General features: G+C 34.4%; 1 protein-coding gene across 1 annotated transcript in view; it reads left to right on the top strand.

The window, feature by feature from the left end:
• The window catches only part of LOC131842320 (zinc finger protein swm), a 30,885-nt gene extending 11,693 nt beyond the window's left edge, over window positions 1–19,192 (top strand). Inside the window, exons 9-25 of the mRNA XM_059190860.1 lie at window positions 380–483; window positions 887–985; window positions 1,746–1,875; window positions 2,345–2,424; window positions 3,432–3,434; window positions 3,549–3,685; window positions 4,272–4,403; window positions 5,022–5,174; window positions 5,771–5,927; window positions 6,202–6,320; window positions 7,124–7,168; window positions 13,907–13,990; window positions 14,749–14,843; window positions 15,915–16,071; window positions 16,804–16,932; window positions 17,348–17,455; window positions 17,969–19,192. Of these exons, the coding sequence (XP_059046843.1) occupies window positions 380–483; window positions 887–985; window positions 1,746–1,875; window positions 2,345–2,424; window positions 3,432–3,434; window positions 3,549–3,685; window positions 4,272–4,403; window positions 5,022–5,174; window positions 5,771–5,927; window positions 6,202–6,320; window positions 7,124–7,168; window positions 13,907–13,990; window positions 14,749–14,843; window positions 15,915–16,071; window positions 16,804–16,932; window positions 17,348–17,455; window positions 17,969–18,055 (1,819 nt within the window). The 3' untranslated portion in view covers window positions 18,056–19,192. The remainder of the gene's footprint in view (window positions 1–379; window positions 484–886; window positions 986–1,745; window positions 1,876–2,344; window positions 2,425–3,431; window positions 3,435–3,548; window positions 3,686–4,271; window positions 4,404–5,021; window positions 5,175–5,770; window positions 5,928–6,201; window positions 6,321–7,123; window positions 7,169–13,906; window positions 13,991–14,748; window positions 14,844–15,914; window positions 16,072–16,803; window positions 16,933–17,347; window positions 17,456–17,968) is intronic.
• The last annotated feature ends 2,195 nt before the right edge of the window (window positions 19,193–21,387 follow it).

Here is a 21,387-nt window from a genome sequence, read left to right on the forward strand (position 1 = left end):
TTCAAAGATGTTGTTCCAGTATTGTATTTCATCTGTAATACATATATTAAATTTAACTGCTCATAATAATAAAACATACTAGCATCTTCAATCAACCTGACATAGTGTGGCATTTGTAACGGCGTCGAAATATAAGCAATTATATAGATATATCTTTATATAACTTTTAGGCCTACACACAATGTACAGTAATATAAAGAAAAATACACCCAACCAATAGGTCAGTTAACAAAATACAATATAATTACAAAAAATATGTGAGTAACGTATGCGTATGTGTGCATCGCAAAAAAGGCAGCATCTCAGTATTGTTTATTCGAGCAGCAAACCACTTTCATGTAATGTATATATTTAAATTTTTGTTTATATTTTCCCACAGGTCCCGGGAGCGGTCGCTTGAGAGGTCCCGAGGGTCCCTGTCGCCGCGCCTCGAGCCGCGCCCAGACCTCGACCCCTACAAACGACGCTGTAGAGACTATGACGGTCAGTACCACTTCTATCTCTCTCACACTCGTCAAACGACGCTGTAGAGACTATGATGGTCAGTACCACTTCTATCTCTCTCACACTCACGACATTCGTGAAAATAACCACGAGTACGGAGTTTCTATATCAAGAAGATTTAGTATTTAATCAATCTTTTTAATACTTTCCTGGTGTTGAAACATACTTGGTATCGAGTCGGCACAAATCTGTATTGACAAATGAACACAAACTTCAGATTAGATGCTGTATCTGATAACGAATTGATGAAGATCTGATGACCTAAAAAAAGGGTCATTCAAAACGGCCAGCACACACGCGGACACAGCTAGTCATTAATAAATTAAGTCCTTCATTTTTGCAATATTAATTTATACTTATATTCTATGTATTTGTTTAATAGAAAAAGGATACTGCATGCGCGGTGATCTGTGCCAGTGGGATCACGGGAGCGACCCCGTAGTACTGCAGGACGTGCTCGCCGCTCCCCCGCCTGTTCCAGGTATACCTAAAAAATACAGTTTATTACTTAACGTTTTACCTGATGGCTCATAAATTGTCTATGGATATGAACAGTACGAAGGCACCACATCATCTCTCGTGATGTCATGATACATCTGCTTAGTTGCTACAATATATCTGTAGAATATAGCATAGTAAATTAGTAAGCAGGTAAATGTACATCTAGCGATTCACTTGGCTCTAAATAGAGTATTCCTGATGATCATGACCCTCAGTCTTGAGGAATCGACAAAGACGAAAACCCTGTAATTTGAGTGCCATATATGCGTATATTTTCTCAAAACAGATCATAGCTTTAAGAAAGCTGCTTGATGGCTGAAATTGATAGTCGCAAAAACTATTGTGTTCGCACGCACACTGCTAGGTATAGCAGTTTTAGTATAAGTAGGTTTTCAACAAATGATCCGGCTCGAAGGACTGTTTGTTGGGATCTAACTCCTTGGAGATGAAACAAAATTCTGTGAACTGTGAAAATGTAATATATTTATTAACTGTGACAATATTTAAAATAATGCGTTACAAATAGAAGGGATTTGTTCATACGCGCTTACACCGTACAGTGGTAAGTAAAGGTAAAACGGAGCGCCATGCCCGGTTACAAAAGGCATAAGGCCTTGAGCAACCCCTTGTGAGCCCCCGCCATGTCGTTTGCGCGAACTATTGTAAAATTTGATGATTTCATAATTTTATTTGCATTGTATTGAGAATAGGGAAATTCAAGTAACGTATTTGTTTTCCAGAGTATAACCCGCTGACGCCGGACATATGGGGCGGCGCGGCGGGCGCGGTGGGGGGCTTCCCCCCCTACCCCCCGCACCCCCCGCACGCGCTCCACCTCCACCCCCCCAGGGAACTCATATCCATACCCAGGTATACACCTGCCACTACATACTGTTCATACCACATGTCTAAATACATGTATTACTAGAGTGCAATCGATCGTCCAAAGTGTAATGGCCAAGTAGTTTACCGGCTTGAATTAGGGTCGTAAATTAATATTAAATCTGGCCGACACAAATAAATATAATGTGTGCTTAAATTTATATTTCTGTTGGTTTTTACGATGAAGAAAACAACCGCAGCAGTTTGGAATTCAAATACATTGAGCGAAATTTATAAGGTTATGTGTCATGTCACCATGATGTCGATAATTGATAATACTCATAAATATCTCATACGGGAGAACAGCCAAACAAACTTTACAAATATTAGGAAATCTACTTTAAAACTACTAAGGGCGATTTTCTGTGTAATTAATGTTAATGCATTTATTATGAATCCTGTTATTGTTTTCAACATTTGTAAAATATAAATATATATAATGTTTGTTGGTTGTCAGGATCCGACACGAGCCGGTCGGGCCGGCCCCCCCGCGGCTGCCTGCTCCCAAGCAACGGTCCTTCGACTACAACCGTCTGGGTACGTAACTAAGCATTGAAAATGCTTGGTAATGCATTTAATTCATTCATTCATAATTTTTCAGCAGTGGACGTCTTCCGGGCTGAGATGATGATTCATAATTTAAGAGTTACTCTTTTGTCGGTGGAGCTCTTGCTACTTTCCACGGTCTTCCATCATGCTCTTTAAATGTTGCGAGACGACTCCTGTTTTGTTTTTAATTTGCTTGATGTAGGCGTTAGATTCTCCTCTCTTTCCTTCTATTCTTCCGTTAATAGTACTCTCTTGTCAGTGGAGCTTATGAGACACAGTTACCTAATCATATTTTATACATCAAAATAATAATTGCATTTAATAATGCCTAGTAAGACAAATCCAATATTGTCTATTAAGCACTGCTGTGTCTAAACTGTGTCACCCCACCTTACATTTTCCTATTGTTATATAGTATATAAGATCAATATTTCTATGTACATATTGTCAGTCAATTATCATCTGTAATATACATCGTCTCTACCAACAACATCGTATTATTATCCCGAAACATAAGTCATTATATATGTGGACTCAATATAATAACAATATAGTGCAAAAATAAAACCCTCATATTATAGAGAACTGATTTAATTCTATAGTTTGTAATGTAAATAAATGTGTGATCATGGAGATATCTATAATACATTCTGATTGGCGCAATATATTGTCTATATCGGATTTGTCTATTAGCTATTATTAAATGTAATTATTATTTTGATGTATCTAGGTAACTGTGTCCCATAACTTGCTATGGTCGCGGTTTTGATTCTTTGCACAGTATACACATTTGTATAAACGTTTGTATCGGTCTGGATGTTTTCTATGTATATTATGTAGACATTTATAAAAAAATATATGTACATATATATGTATTCATATTACCCATATAACAAGATCCGCTTTTCATGAAATTAGATGGTGCTGTATTAATCGTCCTGAAATTTTATTGTTAATTATGCCATAGACAATTTTGGGGAGAGGCCTTTATTCAGCAGGTGATGTCTTCCGGCCTGAAATACAACAATATAATGGAAATCGTATACATTATATAAGTAGAATCTTTACCACAGACGTTAAAAACAGTGTAAAACATGATTTTTTCTTAATAGGTGCTCCTCGACCGCCGCCGCTGGCTGCCAACGCCATCAACTGCTCTCTAGAAGTGAAGAAGGTCCCGCGAGGCATGAACGACATCTCGCATCTCAACAACCATTTCTCTAAGTTTGGAAAGATCGTTAACATTCAGGTAATCTTTATTATTACATAGTATAAAACAAAGTCGCTGTCGCTGTCGTAGTTTTAAAAATTTAAGCATACATAGGGATGTATGCTTAAATCTTTAAAACTACGCAACGCATTTTGAAGCGATTTTTTTAATAGATAGAGTGATCGAAGAGGAAGGTTTATAAGTATAGTACATGTACACCCGTGCGAAGACGGGGTGGGTAGCTAGTCTTATATAAAAAAAAATTCGTATCACATGTTATTTACCAATATTCCTTCGAAACGGCTTGACCGATTTTTATGAAATTTCGTATGCATGTTCAGTAGATCTGAGAATCTGCTGCTATCTATTTTTCATACTCCTATGTGATAAGGGTTGACCACCCTTGACATTTATTTTTTATTTTTGGACAATATTATTTATTATGTGGCATTAAAAAATACATATGACCCTAATGTTTCACCCTTATACCATCAACCACTATTATTTAATAGCGATTTTTGTTAACTGACCGATGTATTTGTATATTTACCTTTTTTTTTATCTTTATCACAGTATTTTGTGGTGCCCCTTAATGGAAAATAAAAGTTTTATCTATCTATAACAGGTGAGTTACGAGGGTGACCCCGAGGCGGCCCTGATCACGTTCTCCAATCCCACTGAGGCCAACATAGCGTACAAAAGTACAGAAGCAGTGCTCAACAACAGGTTCATCAAGGTCTTCTGGCACAACCCTGAGGTTAGTCATACTTTTTGTATCTGTAGAAAGACTGTACAAAGTGTAAATAATAAATAATAAAAATAACCCTGGACGATTAACACAGCGTCATCTAGTTCCACAGTAAGCAGAGCTTGTGTTATGGGTACTAAACAATTGATATAAATACTTAGATATATTTTTTGTAAATACATACATAATATACACAGAAAACACCCAGAATCGGTCTGGGTGTTTTCTGTGTACCATCATACTCATGAATAAAAAGATGCCGTTTCTGTGGCTAAGGTTCTTGAATAAAATAATATTGCGACTATAAATTTTGATGTAAGCTATTCTTTCTATCTTACAAGTTGGATCAAATTGCACACAATGTGCAAATCTAATTTGCAATAGGTTCAGTAGTTTATGAATCCATCGCGGACTAGCAACGTGAAACATATTTTTTTTATATATAAAGAATATTTAAGTTTCCTAGTGAACAATTTTTGTACACGCTTACAGTAATACACAGTCATTTAAATTCAGATTTGGGAGAATAGAGTGACCACCAGCATTTGCTATTGCAAAAAACAAAGAATCTAATCAGTGTTCGCATGATTCATTTTCAAAAGTCATATAAATTCTTATATTTTTTAGATTAAGCAAGATAACTCGAACCACGTGGGCGGTCAACAGAAAAACATGCAAATAGACAGACAGAACCCTCACCATGTGATGTCACACAACAAGGTGTTCATCAACCGGGAGAATATCAAAGCGACGGCCGACACCAAACAACAAACGGAAAAGGTAACATTCATATTGCTCTAGTATTTAGGACCAAATAATCTTTAAGATACTTTCAACACACTTGCTCACAAAGTGGATTTTATTTCAGCAGTTTTCAATATGTAAATCAGCTCGTATCACACGCGTACCACAATTTTAACACACACACCCGACACCGTCCTCCCTGGCGAAGACGATGACCCCAAACACAATACCGCGTAATAGACCGGGCCTGCGCGCGCCTGGTTGCACCTCCGATCGATCCCCCGTCCAATTCAAATGGGGATCGATATGACGACGGCCTGAGTCGGGGTTCAAACCCCTAGCGGTGCCTTCAGATTAAACTCGTATCCGTCAGGCGGGAGTTGGCCTTCAGCCGCTCCATAAGTCCTTCCTTTGGTTTGGAGTGCCATCTGCACTCGCCCCCTGTAGTCCGGTGAAGCTGTAAAGGCTAACTGCGGCCAACAGCATTAGAGTAGTCCGAAAAAAAAAATTTAATGTATTATTTTATCATTGTTCCCTTAAATTGGTCACATTGACCTACTGTTGTATCACAGCGGCCACATCTCACCTTCTACCTAATAATCTACTTTAATAATATGCACATCATCTTTCAGCAAACAAAAGAGATAACGAACGGTCAAGAACCTAAAAAGGAACCGCCAAAAGCAATTGAGAAGTTCAAGACAAACTCGGAAATGTATCAGAGAGCTAGCGAACTACTCGACAAGCAACTACAGCAGCAGAAATGCTTGATTGAGAGGCTAGAGTCTGGTGAGTGTAGTAATTGTTATAATATTTTACCTATTTATCTAATCTATACATATAAATAAACTTGCAGTGTCTGTTTGTAATACTGAAATAACCGTTTATTACTACATACATATGAATATAATGACGGTACATACACTAAAATAACATTTTTTATAATTTTTGTCTGACTATCTGTTTGTTCCGACTAATCTCTGAAAATAATATAATATTTATCATTCAAGTGGAATACAGAATTGAACTAATCTCGATTTATAAATTTACATTTTTTGAACAGGTAACGTGACCGTTCAGCAAAAACCGGCGTTAGTGGAAGCTATCAGCTCCGGTCAGCAAGCGATCGAGAAATTGAACAACGAGATCCGTTCCTACGGCAAGATGCTGGCCGCCGTGAAGGTAAGTACCTGCATAACACTCGCTTGCTTCTCGATCCCTATTTCCCTTTCTAAATTTATATATCAGTCCCGGATCTGGGGATGGGGCAACTAGGGACTCGTGCCCCGGGCGGCAAGTTCTGGGGACGGCAAATACGAACTTGACAGATGAAACAAAACTCATCATTAACGCGTCTTTGACAACGCCAAGTGGTTGTTTGAGACGTCAAGTAAATTGTTTGGTAATATGTATATTATAAAAATGTTGGCCGGAGGGGGAGGGCGAGGGGAGACCTAGGGAAGCGGCATTTTTTATTTTTGCTCCCCCTCAAAAAATTGACGATCTGGGGCTGTATATATATCCGATTTTTAAGGTGAGAAAGATATATTATTTTTGTATCTGTTTGTTTTTTTTATGTTATGTGTACCATATATAATTCGTGTATTATCTCAGAAGAAACAGAATTATTAATTTTCTGTCTCTGTTTGTTTTTCTGTTTATTCTCCTCTGTGTTATATGTACATCCTTTATGACTAGAAGTGATTTTTTTTAATGGATGATAATGGAATGGTAAATCCGCCTGCTCTAACGGTGTACCTAGCGTATATCTTGGCACAGTGGAGGATGATAAGATGAACATAGGTCAGGTGAGTTAGCACATCGTGATAAATTCAGGAATTTGTCATGATGATTTCCGCATGGAAGTGAATCTGAAATGATGGTACATTGCTAGCAAAGGGTCAACAGTCCCCATTACCACCAATCCCCATTCTTATGTGACGTGATTAATGAATATGAGAAGTAAATGAATAATGTGATGACAGGACGAGTCGGTAACGCGATCTCTCTCTCGGCTGCAACTGGCACAGGTACCGCGGTCACGTCTGCGTCTGCGCATGCGTTTGTTTGCATTGTGATATTATATAATCATTCTTGTTATGGGTGGCGCTAAACAAAATGTTTATAACTCGCAGAAAACTTCATCAGGCCTCATTACTAAGGGATGGCTATAAAACAATACAAATTTGTTTATAAGTCGCACTACACTATACCAGGTGCCATTACTGGGTGATAACTATTAAAATAAATACAAAATTGTTTATAACTCTCACTACACTATATCAGGTCCCATTACTGGGGGATTACTACTAAAAAAATACAAAATTGTTTATAACTCGCACTACACTATATCAGGTCCCATTACTGGGTGATAACTATTAAAATAAATTCAAAATTGTTTATAACTCTCACTACACTATACCAGGTGTTATTACTGGGTGATAACTATTAAAATAAATACAAATTTGTTTATAACTCTCACTACACTATACCGAGTGCCATTACTGGGTGATAACTATTAAAATAAATACAAAATTATTTATAGCTCTCACTACACTATACCAGGTGCCATTACTGGGTGATAACTATTAAAATAAATACAAAATTGTTTATAACTCTCACTACACTATACCAGGTGTTATTACTGGGTGATAACTATTAAAATAAATACAAATTTGTTTATAACTCTCACTACACTATACCGAGTGCCATTACTGGGTGATAACTATTAAAATAAATACAAAATTATTTATAACTCACTACACTATACCAGGTGCCATTACTGGGTGATAACTATTAAAATAAATACAAAATTATTTATAGCTCTCACTACACTATACCAGGTGCCATTACTGGGTGATAACTATTAAAATAAATACAAAATTGTTTATAACTCGCACTACACTATACCAGGTGCCATTACTGGGTGATAACTATTAAAATAAATACAAAATTATTTATAACTCTCACTACACTATACCAGGTGCCATTACTGGGTGATAACTATTAAAATAAATACAAAATTGTTTATAACTCGCACTACACTATACCAGGTGCCATTACTGGGTGATAACTATTAAAATAAATACAAAATTATTTATAACTCTCACTACACTATACCAGGTGCCATTACTGGGTGATAACTATTAAAATAAATACAAAATTATTTATAACTCTCACTACACTATACCAGGTGCCATTACTGGGTGATAACTATTAAAATAAATACAAAATTATTTATAACTCTCACTACACTATACCAGGTGCCATTACTGGGTGATAACTATTAAAATAAATACAAAATTATTTATAAAATATTTTACTGGGGATAACTATTAAAATAAATACAAAATTGTTTATAACTCGCACTACACTATCAGGTGCCATTACTGGGTGATAACTATTAAAATAAATACAAAATTATTTATAACGTTTTCGTTTGTTGCTACTATTGATACACGCTCGATATTCATCTCGGCAAACTATACTTACAGTATCTTATCTTTTTCCTAATTATACGTATAAATAATAAACCCGTTAAATTTAAAATAATATCTAACTGTTGTACTTTCTAGGTTATGCCCAAAAGTTCTTAATAACTAGCTCTGTTTCTCGACATTTGTTCTCACTTATTACTCGCTCTTCTATTACGCGGTACTCTCAGAACGCGGTTTCCATATAACGCGGAACTGAAATTGCGACAGCCCTCCTATAACGCGGTACTCTTACAGCGCGGTTTCCGTTCAACAACGTCCCATCAGTTCTTTCCGTGCACCCAATGAATGGTTTTAACTGGATATGTTTATATCAGTGTGGTTCAGATGGGGCTCCTCATGCGCTATCTAAAATCTATTAACTAAATAGTTTCGCATCGACAGCGTGCCATGCGTGTGTGTGTCTAACGAAACTGTAACGTGAAAGATATATATGTGATCTTTTGACTACATTGTCGCGTTAACTAAAGAAAAACTACGTTCTGCTTATGTCTTAGCCGCTTAAAACCAATGTGAAGATCAACCAAGTGAGGAAGACATTTTGCCCATTAAAAGAACGAGTTAAATAATATCTGACAGTGAGGATGAGTGTTGAAAATAATATTTTACAAAAGTCTTTCTTTTGTTTTTGTTGGAAAACAGTTTTTTAGTTTAGTTTTTGTTTCATTTTTTTCATCATTTCCTTATTTTTATCTTGTCTTTTGTATTTATTGGTCTCCATATAACGCGGTACTGTTTCTTATTCTGAGTCTCTTGTAGCGCGGTTCCATACACTTAGACGGTTTCCATACGCGCTCTTAGCCTGGTTTGTATGGTTAAATCCGAGTTTCTTATAGCGCGGTTTCCATACAACGCGGTACGCACTCACCGCGTTATAGGAGGGTTGACTGTACATGCATACACGCCCTAATGGTACATTATGGAGGGATCTAGTTTACTAATAAACGCGATATTTTAAAATTACACAATTATGAACCAGCGACCCAACCGAGCCTCGCTTCAGAGAAACACGTTGAAGGACCAAAATGTATGAAATTTCAGTATTACGGCGACGAAAGGACCAAAATATAATGGATCGGTGGACTGTATGGGTGTCTAAATGATGAAAACACGTAGTTTGCAATAATAATATATTAATATGTGCAATTGCGAACTATACGAAAGACAACGATAGAATGATACAATAAATTGAAGTATATCAAATAACATGACATATAAAAAAGAACTCTTCAAAAATATACATTTAAAAATAATAAAAATATCAAAAGAGTTCGGCAGTCGGTCGCCAACGATTAAAACTTTTGCCGTATGAAATCGCGGCTGAAGTAGTATCATCTAATAACAATAGAAGACAAACAATATAATTAATTTAAAAAAAACCTAGTTTCGCAACAGTATTATAGAACCACATTGTGGAATCACCTTACAGCAATGGTATTTCCGAACTGATACGATATTAAAATCTTCAATGGCCTATTCCTTCTTAAAAGGCCGATAACGCACTTGCAATTCCCCAAGTATTACGTATATTAGGTGTTCAGGCGTTGTGGTAACTTACCATCAGGTGAGCCGCAAGCGCGTTTTTATTAATGATAAGAAAAATGCCCCTATGATATAAAAAAAATTTTTTTTATTTAATAAATTAGTATATTTAGCAGTTGATCCATTAAAAACAATAAATCTTGCCTTTTTATTTTATTACTTTACATACTTTAAATATTGTAGATATAAAAAAAAAATTCGCAGTATTTTAATTTCTTATTACTTGAACACGCACCTGTATGTGTTTATTTTGCGATTCTGTACGTCAAGTATTTAATTATTTGCATGGACTCGTATCATATATCCTAAACGTTTCTATTTCAAATACATACCGTTTTAGTTCTTCGTGTTGTCGTTGTCCTCTATATTTGTATTGTGTTGTGTTTGTCTTTGTATTTGATTTAAATATATAATCACGCATGCGCACTCGCGACGCACGTCCTCTATCGTAGTGTCATGTATTCATAACCAACTCTCATTGTAATATATAATTATTTAACATATGTTTTGTGTAATTATGTATGTAATTAATGTATTAAAATTAGTTGTTATGTCATTATATATTGATACACTATGTATTGCACTCACTCTGTATAAGATAAGCAATTATTGATAATTGATATTTGCTTGATTTCATATTCTGTTGAATAATAAATATGACCGAATATTTTAAATATGTCCAAAACGACGGGTAAATGCTTGTGTTAAATAAAATAATTATCAATATTCGTGTTAGATTACGAATTCGTATAAAGAAGAAATAAAAATGCATAATCAACTGTATTTTATAGAATATAATTTATGTAAAATTAAGGAGAAATACAATTGTCGAGGAAAATACATGTAATTTATTTATATTATAACTGGGTCGTAACCTGAATAACTTTATTGCAAGTAAAGATATTTACCTCTCGACGTTTCGACTAGAATGCAATAGCCATAGTCACTACCTGAGTCCACCTTTATTTGCTATAAAATTATCCGTGTTCAGACCCGGTTAATAATATAAATAATGTATATTGAACACGAAAGTTTAAAAATAACTAAGTATATATATATGAGACAAATATATACTGACAAGGTGGTGAAGTATCTGACACAAACATATATAGATAGATATACTGATAATGTTCTATATATGCTCGCTTATATATTTTACCTAAACAGTTAGTTAAATAAATATTTTGATTATCATCATTACATACTTACATGTAAAAAGAATAACTATCACAGTTGTAAATAGTTAATTATTAATTACTATTTTTGTTATAATATTGTAAATAGTATAATATTAATAATATTGTTTAATTTATTTATATACATAATATATATATATATATGTATATGCTAGTTTAATCCCCGCGGCACTGTCAGCATAAAATATTATTATTATTATTAATATAAACCCGTATTCTATTGAAATACTTTTTTTATTTGGTCTGGTATTATATGAGTTTATCTATTACAAAGATATTGAAAAATGAAACTCTTATTATAATAATATTAGTTAGTGTACACTAATGAATCCCGTATTAAAATCTCTAGTAATTTATTTATTTTCATAGATTCGTTTTTACAGACATACAAATTTGGCAGAGCACTGTATAAAAATACTTTAATTAAACAATACTTCAAGTATTGTTTTATATTTTTTTGTTTATTGTACAGTAGTATGTTTTTATAAATAATTTAATTTGTAGATGTAGACATAGAACTATTTTGTAGTTCGAAGTTTGTTAGTAGTGTAGTCTAGTACTAATTAATAACGTGTATAAGAATTAAGCAGCCTTTTTACCATCAGCCCAAACATATGCGTATTCAGCTAGTTCATACAAGGCCTTATTCCGGGAAAGACCATATGTCTGTATCAAACACCCGTAGATAAACTACTCACCTCAAAAGAACAAATTCTAACTCGTCCATACAAAAACGGAAAAGGCCATAAGTCTGTATCAGAAATACCGTAGGTAAACTGTTTTTTTATACTCATCTCAAAAGAACTATTTATAACTCGGCCATGCAAAGCTGAAAAGACCATATGTCTGTATCAGAAATCTCCTAGGTAAACTGTTTTAAATACTCACCTCAAAAGAACTATTTATAACTCACCCATGCAAAGCGGAAAAGACCATATGTCTGTATCAGAAATCCCGTAGGTAAACTGTTTTTTTATACTCACCTCAAAAGAACTATTTATAACTCACCCATGCAAAGTGGAAAAGACCATATGTCTGTATCAGAAATCTCCTAGGTAAACTGTTTTAAATACTCACCTCAAAAGAACTATTTATAACTCGCCCATACAAAAACGGAAAAGACCATATGTTTGTATCAGAAATCCCGTAGGTAAACTGTTTTAAATACTCATCTCAAAAGAACTATTTATAACTCGCCCATGCAAAGCTGAAAAGACCATATATCTGTATCAGAAATCTCCTAGGTAAACTGTTTTAAATACTCACCTCAAAAGAACTATTTATAACTCGCCCATACAAAAACGGAAAAGACCATATGTTTGTATCAGAAATCCCAAGTAAACTGTCTTTTTGTACTCACCTCAAAAAAAAACTATATTTTATTATTGTAACTCGCCCATGCGAAGCTGGGATGGGAAAGCTAGTTTACAATCACATGTTAATAAAAACCGCCATTTTTGTTTGGTGTGGGTGGAATTTGATACTAATAAGATTTTTTGCATTAATTCATTTAATTTGATACATATTTTATTGTTATGTTGAGGGAACTTATTTATATCTATTCCCAAATCATCTAATTTGGTTTGTGTACTACAAATGAGATGGATATTTTTAACACTTTTACTTTTGTAATGGTAATACGGTAATTGTTAATTATTTTGTTATAACATTGTTTTTATATGGGTGTGGTTGTATGGAATTTTGTTTATTATAGCCAACTATATTTAGATTTATTCTAGAATTATCGAATCTATGACAAAAAAACATGCAACTATTGAATAATTGGTTGCCAATAATTAAATTACTTTAAAATGATGGTCACTTTTTGAATTAGTTTTGTTTTTGTACGACATTTTAAACAAAAGTGAACGGATTTTGTCTATTCATTTTGCAATTGATAGGGTTTATTCTCGCGTTGCTTGCATACGAATAGCGTAACTATCAAAATGGGATTTATTCTAAAACAATATCTAACGTCATTAAAAAAACTGTTGTAAATTTTTATGTCCCTATAACTGAAATGCAGAGTGCATTAGGTGTTCCTAACAACAGCTAAAAAATTCTTCAAAATCCTTTTTTTATGGATGATAATAAAATAAAGGTTCCCCACGCACTAGAAACATTAGAGGCTTCAATGGATGAAGTATAATATGATAAGGGTGAAGTCAAATCAGTTAGCGTCATGGCGAATGCCCTAGGAATTTATCAAGATAGTTAGGTGACAGTTTAAAAGTCGTTTGTTAGGGTTATATTGTTAACTAGTAGGGTTTGGGCCCACAAAGATTATATAAATCCGTATGAACTTTTTGGGTAATGAACCATTTAATGTACGGATTAATACAATTAATTTGACTGTATACTCAATTACACTCCAATCAGCTTGTCATTTGGTGATAGTAAATATTTCCGTAACATTTTGACGATCAACAGCTAATGATTTCAAATGTTATGTACATAAATATATGATGTACATAGTCATAGCACTGATGAAGCTTGGCAGCTTTGTATATAGCTAAGTACATGCGTTTGTCCACAGGCCAACGTGAAGAAACCAAAGACAAGAGAGGAGGCGCAGAGAGAGATATTGGATGCTGAACTGGACCTGTTCACAAAGCAACAGGTGAGATGTTGTAATACAGCAGACTTTTAATTAACCACATCTTAGTTGATTTAATTTAGAAATATTCGTATGGTGTGTGTGAGCAACGACTAAAATGAAATCATAATTAATTGTGAAATATTAGTATATTAAGTTCATAATAAAAGTAATGATTTTTATTAACGATTTAGGATATCGAATTGTTATTTTCATCAAATAATAATATTTGTTATTATAATATTCGATCCATTTTTTCTAAAATATTCTTGAACACCAAAATATATAGTTTTCCGAATGATTGGATAATTAGAAATTCAATTGTTCAGATAAGCCTCGATATTTCATCACTTTTTGTTAAAAAATGGTGGGTTAAAAAATAGAAAAAAAAATAGCCTCACTTATGTAACGTATGTACTCTTATTATATCACCCGTTATAATATACCCAGGATGTTAATATAACACATATGCAACTCTGGATTATAAAAATTGCCGTAAAAGCATTAATACGAATTAAGAAAAATATGTCGGATTTGCATTTTTTTTTTTCATACTGATTTATTTTGTTATGTGAACTTTGCTATTTGGCAGTTTGTATTCACAAAAATCATTAAAAATGTAATTCTGAACATCATTCATTTATTTATAAGGAGTAACACGCTGGTTTCTTACTCATCCTTGTGTTGAGTCCGCGTTCCGAATGAGTGGGTGAATAAAAATATGACTTAAAAAATATTTCCATTTACCCGCCAAATTTTTATAGCATGTGATTTTTTTGTAGGAGGGTCAAGATGTCACAGATCTAGTCAAGAAGGTTGCAGAACTAAGAAGGTTGATGTCAATAAACTATCCACCAATAAGACGACAACAATCCAGGTTAGATCTTTACTCCTTTTGTTATCTGTGGTATTTTATAAGAACGATAACTAAAACAATACAAAAGGAATTTTCTTTCACACAATGCATCCATCTTTTTGTAATCGTACTTACTACTTCTCGTAAATCTCCCTATACATCCATCGAAGTTTAAGTTAAATATTTAATGTAAAATTCGTACCTAAAAAATGAAAAATAAATTCTTATTAAATTTTCCGTTTGTATAAATTACCTATAGCTACCTATACTCATTTTACATGTCATTAATACAGAGTATTGCCAACAACAAAAAAAGAAGTGGCAACCATAACCATAACTAAAAATTAGAAACTTCTAATTTTTTGTTTTGTCAAAATATTTGTAATTTCGTAGGTGAAAATATGATAATCATATTGAATGTACGTTTTATTTTCATTCGTTTTGTATTATTTATTATACTGAGATATTTACAGTGGGATTAAACAAGTGTAATAGTGTCTTATTTATATATTTAACCTCTATAGCTTTCATCTATGTGCTTTTTACTTTTCAAGCTATCGTATTGTGAAGAGAAAACTTAGGTGAGAATCTTTAAATTCATTTTTGTATGCATGACCTCTTGTTTTTCTCTTGATAAATATTCCTGAAGCACGGCAAAACATGTTCGGACATATCGGACGTGTAAAATTGCGGTGCTTTTTTTTTACAGAAAATCGATTCATGAACTTCACGATGTATATTTTCCTGCAGATCTCAAAAAAACGAATATATAAAAACACAAAATTAGATTAAATTAAACTCCGATTGAAGGACTCGTCTTTTTGAGCCCGATATAAAAAATGTAGATATATAGGAAATGTATGTGTGGAATGCTATTAGTCTGTTTTTAATCTCGGATTCAAATCAAATGGCAACATCGGTAATGTCAAATTTGTCTCCGGGATTAAAAAGCAGACTATAACTGGTATATTTTTCTGTAATTACGTAGTTCTGTGTAATCGAACCTAGGCGTACGTATCGTCGTAGACCCGGCTAACAATATAAATAGTTTATTAATTATAATTGTATCTACAAGTAGTTTATATGCAACAGGGGCGGGCGATTCAACACATCAACTCGGTTCACTCGCAACGCTGCCGCCGCACCGAAGACGTTCAGCCAGAACCAGTCGGTGGACCACCGGCCGCGCGCGCTACTCATCTCCGGCTTTGAAGCTGATGAATTGGACGCGCTGGTCGCGCATTTCTCGGTACTACATTTATTCTTTAACTGTATTTACAAATAAAGGCCATATACCCTTCTCAAGGGAGAGGAGACAGCCTGTCACAGCTGCTCATATTTGTAAGACGCTAGAATGACGACACGATGTTATGTGACTATCATCATTCTAGCGTCTTTAACAATTTTGCACTTGTAGGGCCATTGTAAACTTGTCAACAAAACAATTTTAACCTTATTTATAAATTATATTTCAACTTTAGTGTTTTCATATTTAGATATATTAAATTTTGAAAGATCACGAAATTTAGGATCGCTTCTACCACGGTTGTCACACTTTGTCTACCCCCCCTTCCCCCTTTTGACGTCGCCTATATACAACAGCATCATAGACATCTCTCGTGAGACTCACATGTGTTGCCGTTCCTGAGCAATAAAGGTATCATGCTTCTATTTACTGTGAATACATATTGCTATAGAAATGGATATCATATAAAAAAACTAAGGTAATTGTATTTTGAACGTCAATGTAGGGAAATATCAAACGCTTTCTCCATTAACTGTAGTGAATATTATGTATATTCAACACGTGGACATGTGATCTAAGAGTATATGGACTAATTATGTATTTTGATTACTTGCGATAACGTTTGAAAGAGGAATAAATATATTTTTATTCACGTACAATACAGAATCGTCTTTCATTTGATTGATTATACTCGTGTATGTATTTTGATATGTAATGTTACTAATTTATCCACAGCAATATGGCCCGGTATGTCATAAGGATGCAAATCTGACGGTTCCGGAGCTGGTTCTACAGTACCGCGCGCGCGCCCACGCCGAACAAGCGGCGGTTCACGGGAAGCACTATAACGAGCGGACGCTTTCGGTAAGAAACTAGTTATTTGTTATACCACAGGGCGTCACTAGGACCGGTGTACTAAAACAAAATGAGTGGACCCTCTTGGTGAGGTGCTACCTGTAGAGTATAAGTAGAGTAACACTGGAGTCAGTGTGCTAGTATGGAAAGAATTGTCGCTCTCGGTGAACAGTTTGCTGTAGGGCGTACCACAAGGCAACATTCTCGGGCCAGTATAGTATAGGTTTACTAGTGAACGAGATCTGGTAGCTAATTGCCCAGAAAAAAGAACTGCAATTAAGAGGGAACTCTGCCAGTATCTTGGGAGCACTGCGTCGATGTTCCGCGTTGGAATAATGATTATTTGTAATAAAGATAATTATTTGTCCCTCTCTAAGGTAATGTATACCAATACAAGACTTTTTAACAAATATGTTTATTACAGGTGACGTGGGTTGCGAATCCTAAGCCTATGTCAGCGACGAACGAAGTGGAGCCGCGGGCACCACCGCAAAACGGCGATAACGGGACCGAGGAGATTAAAGATGCAGAGGTGAGATATTGTCTCGGCATAACCTATATTCTTAACATGATTGGTTCATAATCTGCTTCTTTATCCCATCCATTTCTGGTCGACGTATTATGTTTTCTCTACTGCGAACGGGGGTGAATTCATACCTGTTCGCAGTCGTTTCGTCATTCACTCTCTTTATTGCTATATTATCTTTGATATAGGCCAATCATTTCTTTTTCTGCCTTTATAACCATTCACATTCATATATAACACTTGCTTTAAAAATTCTCATTCCTACGCATTACATGCCCATACCAATGCTCATTTCGAGAGAGATGTGGTGGAGACCACTCTTCATGTTCTCCGACAGTGGCGCTGCTTTCTCTGATGTATTCATTCTTTATCAAATCCATTCTTGCCACATCTTCTCAACATTCGCATTTCAGTTGAATGCACTCGTAATATAATATTTCTAGTCTATTTATTCATATAAACAGACATGCTATTTGTATTGAAATTAATTATTTTTAATTAAATCTGTTAAATTTACAGACACCGCCCGAGGTGTCAGAAGATGTGTTGCTCCGGTTCGATGAAGAGGAGGATGAAGACGCCGAGGACCGGTCGTGGAGACGTTGACGTCGCGCCGGCCGCTAGCCGCCGCCCGCACGCAGACCACACGCCGTCCGCACGCAGGGGACACGCTGCGCGCGCGCGCCGGCCAAGCTGCGGACACGCACAGCGCACGCAGCGGCCGCGCTACGAGCTCGTCTCCACCACACCACGGTCGCGGGGCTAGCACTCTACTCTATATGTATATATTTAATGTTGATAGCCTGTGCGTGACGAACGTATCTTCGCATTCGTGGTAGGTAACGCTAGTAACACATTATTAGTATCTGCTGTTTTGTTTAATATTATATTATAATTAATATAATATCCATTATCATCTGTAAAATACTACATACAATATTTTATTATTATTAATAGATACGTTCACAGTCGCGCACAGATTGTAATAGCATTTAAAACAATTTATATACATACTCGTTCAGTCACCACTTGCCTAATGTCAAAGTAAAAGAATAACATTTATTAGATTGCGGTCCTCCTAAACTAGAAAGCAATATAGTGTAATGTACAGTACTAGAAAACAATATTGTACAGTAGACAGTAAGGGAAGTGACCTAATCTGTACAGGGGTTCCGTATTTTCCATATATTTCAAACTGGAAATTACAATTATTTGAACATTTTGTACAACACATTTATGAAAGAAATTTTTATTTATTAAACATATACGACTTAGAAAAGAAATCAATACAAAATAGAACACATCACAATACATAATAAGTCCGCCATATGTACACATTGTTTTAGTACATTAAAGTTAAAATAATAATGACAATAATATGTTTATTCTGTAATAGAAACAGAAATGTTGAGTTGGAGATAAATCATAAGAAAGGAACGCAATTATTTATTTATTTAAATAACTGTATTGACCAAACGAAACATGGTATAAAGAGCTAATTTAATAGAAGCATTCTCTACCAATCGTTTGGTATGGACAGTCCATTCATGAATGCGGTACTTGACATAGGTTTGTGAAGTCTATAACTAATAATGCCAGACTAATTAAATAATATTAAAATTAATAATAACAAGATCATAAAATGTTAATTAAAATAAATATTGAACCCTTATGAAAAATACATACCATTTATATTTAACTAGCTACGCGTCCAAGCTCCTCACGGGTGTATATATACATATAAACCTTCCCTTTGAATCACTCTATCTATTGCTAAAAACTGCATTAAAATCCGTTGCGTAGTTTAAAAGATCTAAGCCAACAGACACAGAAGCAACTTCTTTTTATACTACGTAAAGATTAAACAAATAGATAAATTTTAGAAACAAATGTTATTTGTCTGGTGAGTAAACATGAAATATACTTACAGAATTTATTTTTTAGGTATAATAAGTAAAGCTGGCAATTTATTTAATACATTAATTAGTAATTGCCACTTTAATTCGAGTATTTAACGATTCAATTCCTAAACAGAATGAATAAATAAATTGTAAATGTATTTCATATACAAATAAACTTTAACATTTGGTCAGTGGTGGCTGAATAAACACCTAAGTCTTATGAAATACAACCCAATATACTAAAATAACTGATTAATAATCTGTACAATGTTTTTATTTATAATACAGTTACAATCAAGTGTTTTGTTGACGCAATTCTCATTTATTACAACTTGTGCAAAGTTATTGAGTCAGTTAAAGATTTAGGTGTTAGATCTAATACAGCTTGGTGTGGAATTCGTGTTAGATTTTTTTATACAACGTCATTTTTACAGCTTTTATACAAGTAAAGAATATAAACTATGTTATTCTCTATTAATACAGTATGTCAGATTATAACATGAATAATTTTAAGGTACATAAAGGTTTACCTTTCTCTATGTTATACAATAGTAATGTGTATTAAACACGAAACTTTAAAAATAACCATGTCATTCTCTGAAAATGCAGCTATCTATTGTCAGAAGAATTAAAAAAAAACAAACATACAAAACATCAGATTTTTCCACTTCATAATATTGGTATAGAAAAGAATATCAAGTTTAACTATATTCGTTTCAGAAATTGGTACTTTTTTTCTTTTATAATTCCTTCCTTCTTCTTCTTCCTTCCTACAGCTAATACATAACTACCTAGATTACGCTATGTTTTCAATGATAAGCAGAGCAAACTATAATTTCATCTTGTCATATCTTTTCATTTCTTCTTTAATTCAAATATGACATTAAAATTACGGTCCTCTCCTTATAGTTAAAATTAATACAAATTCTACATCACATAAACAGTGTGATGCTGTTTCTTTTCATTTCTTGTGCTATTTGAATCCTATTTTAATAGTGTTAGGACTTGAAGTGATTAAAAATTACCTCTACATTGGATTATGGCTGTGTTTATGTACATCGTCCGTTTTATATGTCGCGAGAGTGCGCAATAAGCTCTGTTGTAACGTCGTTTAATTGCAGTCTTAACGACTTTGATTTGTAGTTGAGTCGTCGCATTGAATCGCAGTATTGTCAAATTGAATCGCAGAATTGTCGTATTGAATCGCAGTGTTGTTGCGTTGAATCGCAATGTTGTCGTTGTGTTTAGTCACAGTCTTGATACATTTATATTGTACATTGCAGTCATTATGATGCGTTGAATCGCAATGTTGTCATTGTGTTTAGTCACAGCCTTGATACGTTCAAATTGCAGTCGCGTGTGGTCGCATTAAATTGCACTGAGAACACATTGAATCTTATGTATCGTCTATTAACGCGATTAAGTTATAGTTGTGTCGTCGTATTGAACCACAGTATTCTCATTTTGAATCGCAGTATTGTATTGAATCGCAGTTATGTTGTGTTGAATCGCAACGTTATAATTTTGTTTAGTCAGTCTTGATACGTTTAAACAGTCGTGTGGTCGCATTTCCATTGAATCGCAGAGCGGTCGTTGCGTTATATTTATTTATTCTTTATTGCACTATCGAAAATAAATGTACAATTGGCGAATTGGGAATTGGAAAGCGGTTGAAGGGCAGTAATGGGAAATGGCATACTATTGATATTTACCTAACTTAGGTAAATGTTTCAATCCTTACATAACATATAACTTATATTGTGGTTTAACTCATTTAAATCGAAGTCTTGTGGTCGCACGAATGGCGTTTAATTGCGTTTTTAACCTGCTTACACGGCCGTCATTTGATTGTTGCTGTTAATCGCAATTTGAGCATTATTTAAGCCAGTAATGGCTTAAATTATGCTCAAATTAAATCGTCATAACAATCGTCGATTTAAATCTGCAGTTTCGTAATTATGTCCGGACCGTTGCAGTTGTAATTGCGAAAAACATGTAATACTCTTGGTCCGTAAATTAATACTGTACAACAATAAA

This window comes from Achroia grisella, unplaced genomic scaffold (assembly GCF_030625045.1).
Source record: "Achroia grisella isolate CSIRO2021 unplaced genomic scaffold, CSIRO_AGI_Agris_v1 utg2156, whole genome shotgun sequence".
In the NCBI taxonomy this organism is placed as follows: Eukaryota; Metazoa; Arthropoda; class Insecta; order Lepidoptera; family Pyralidae; genus Achroia; species Achroia grisella.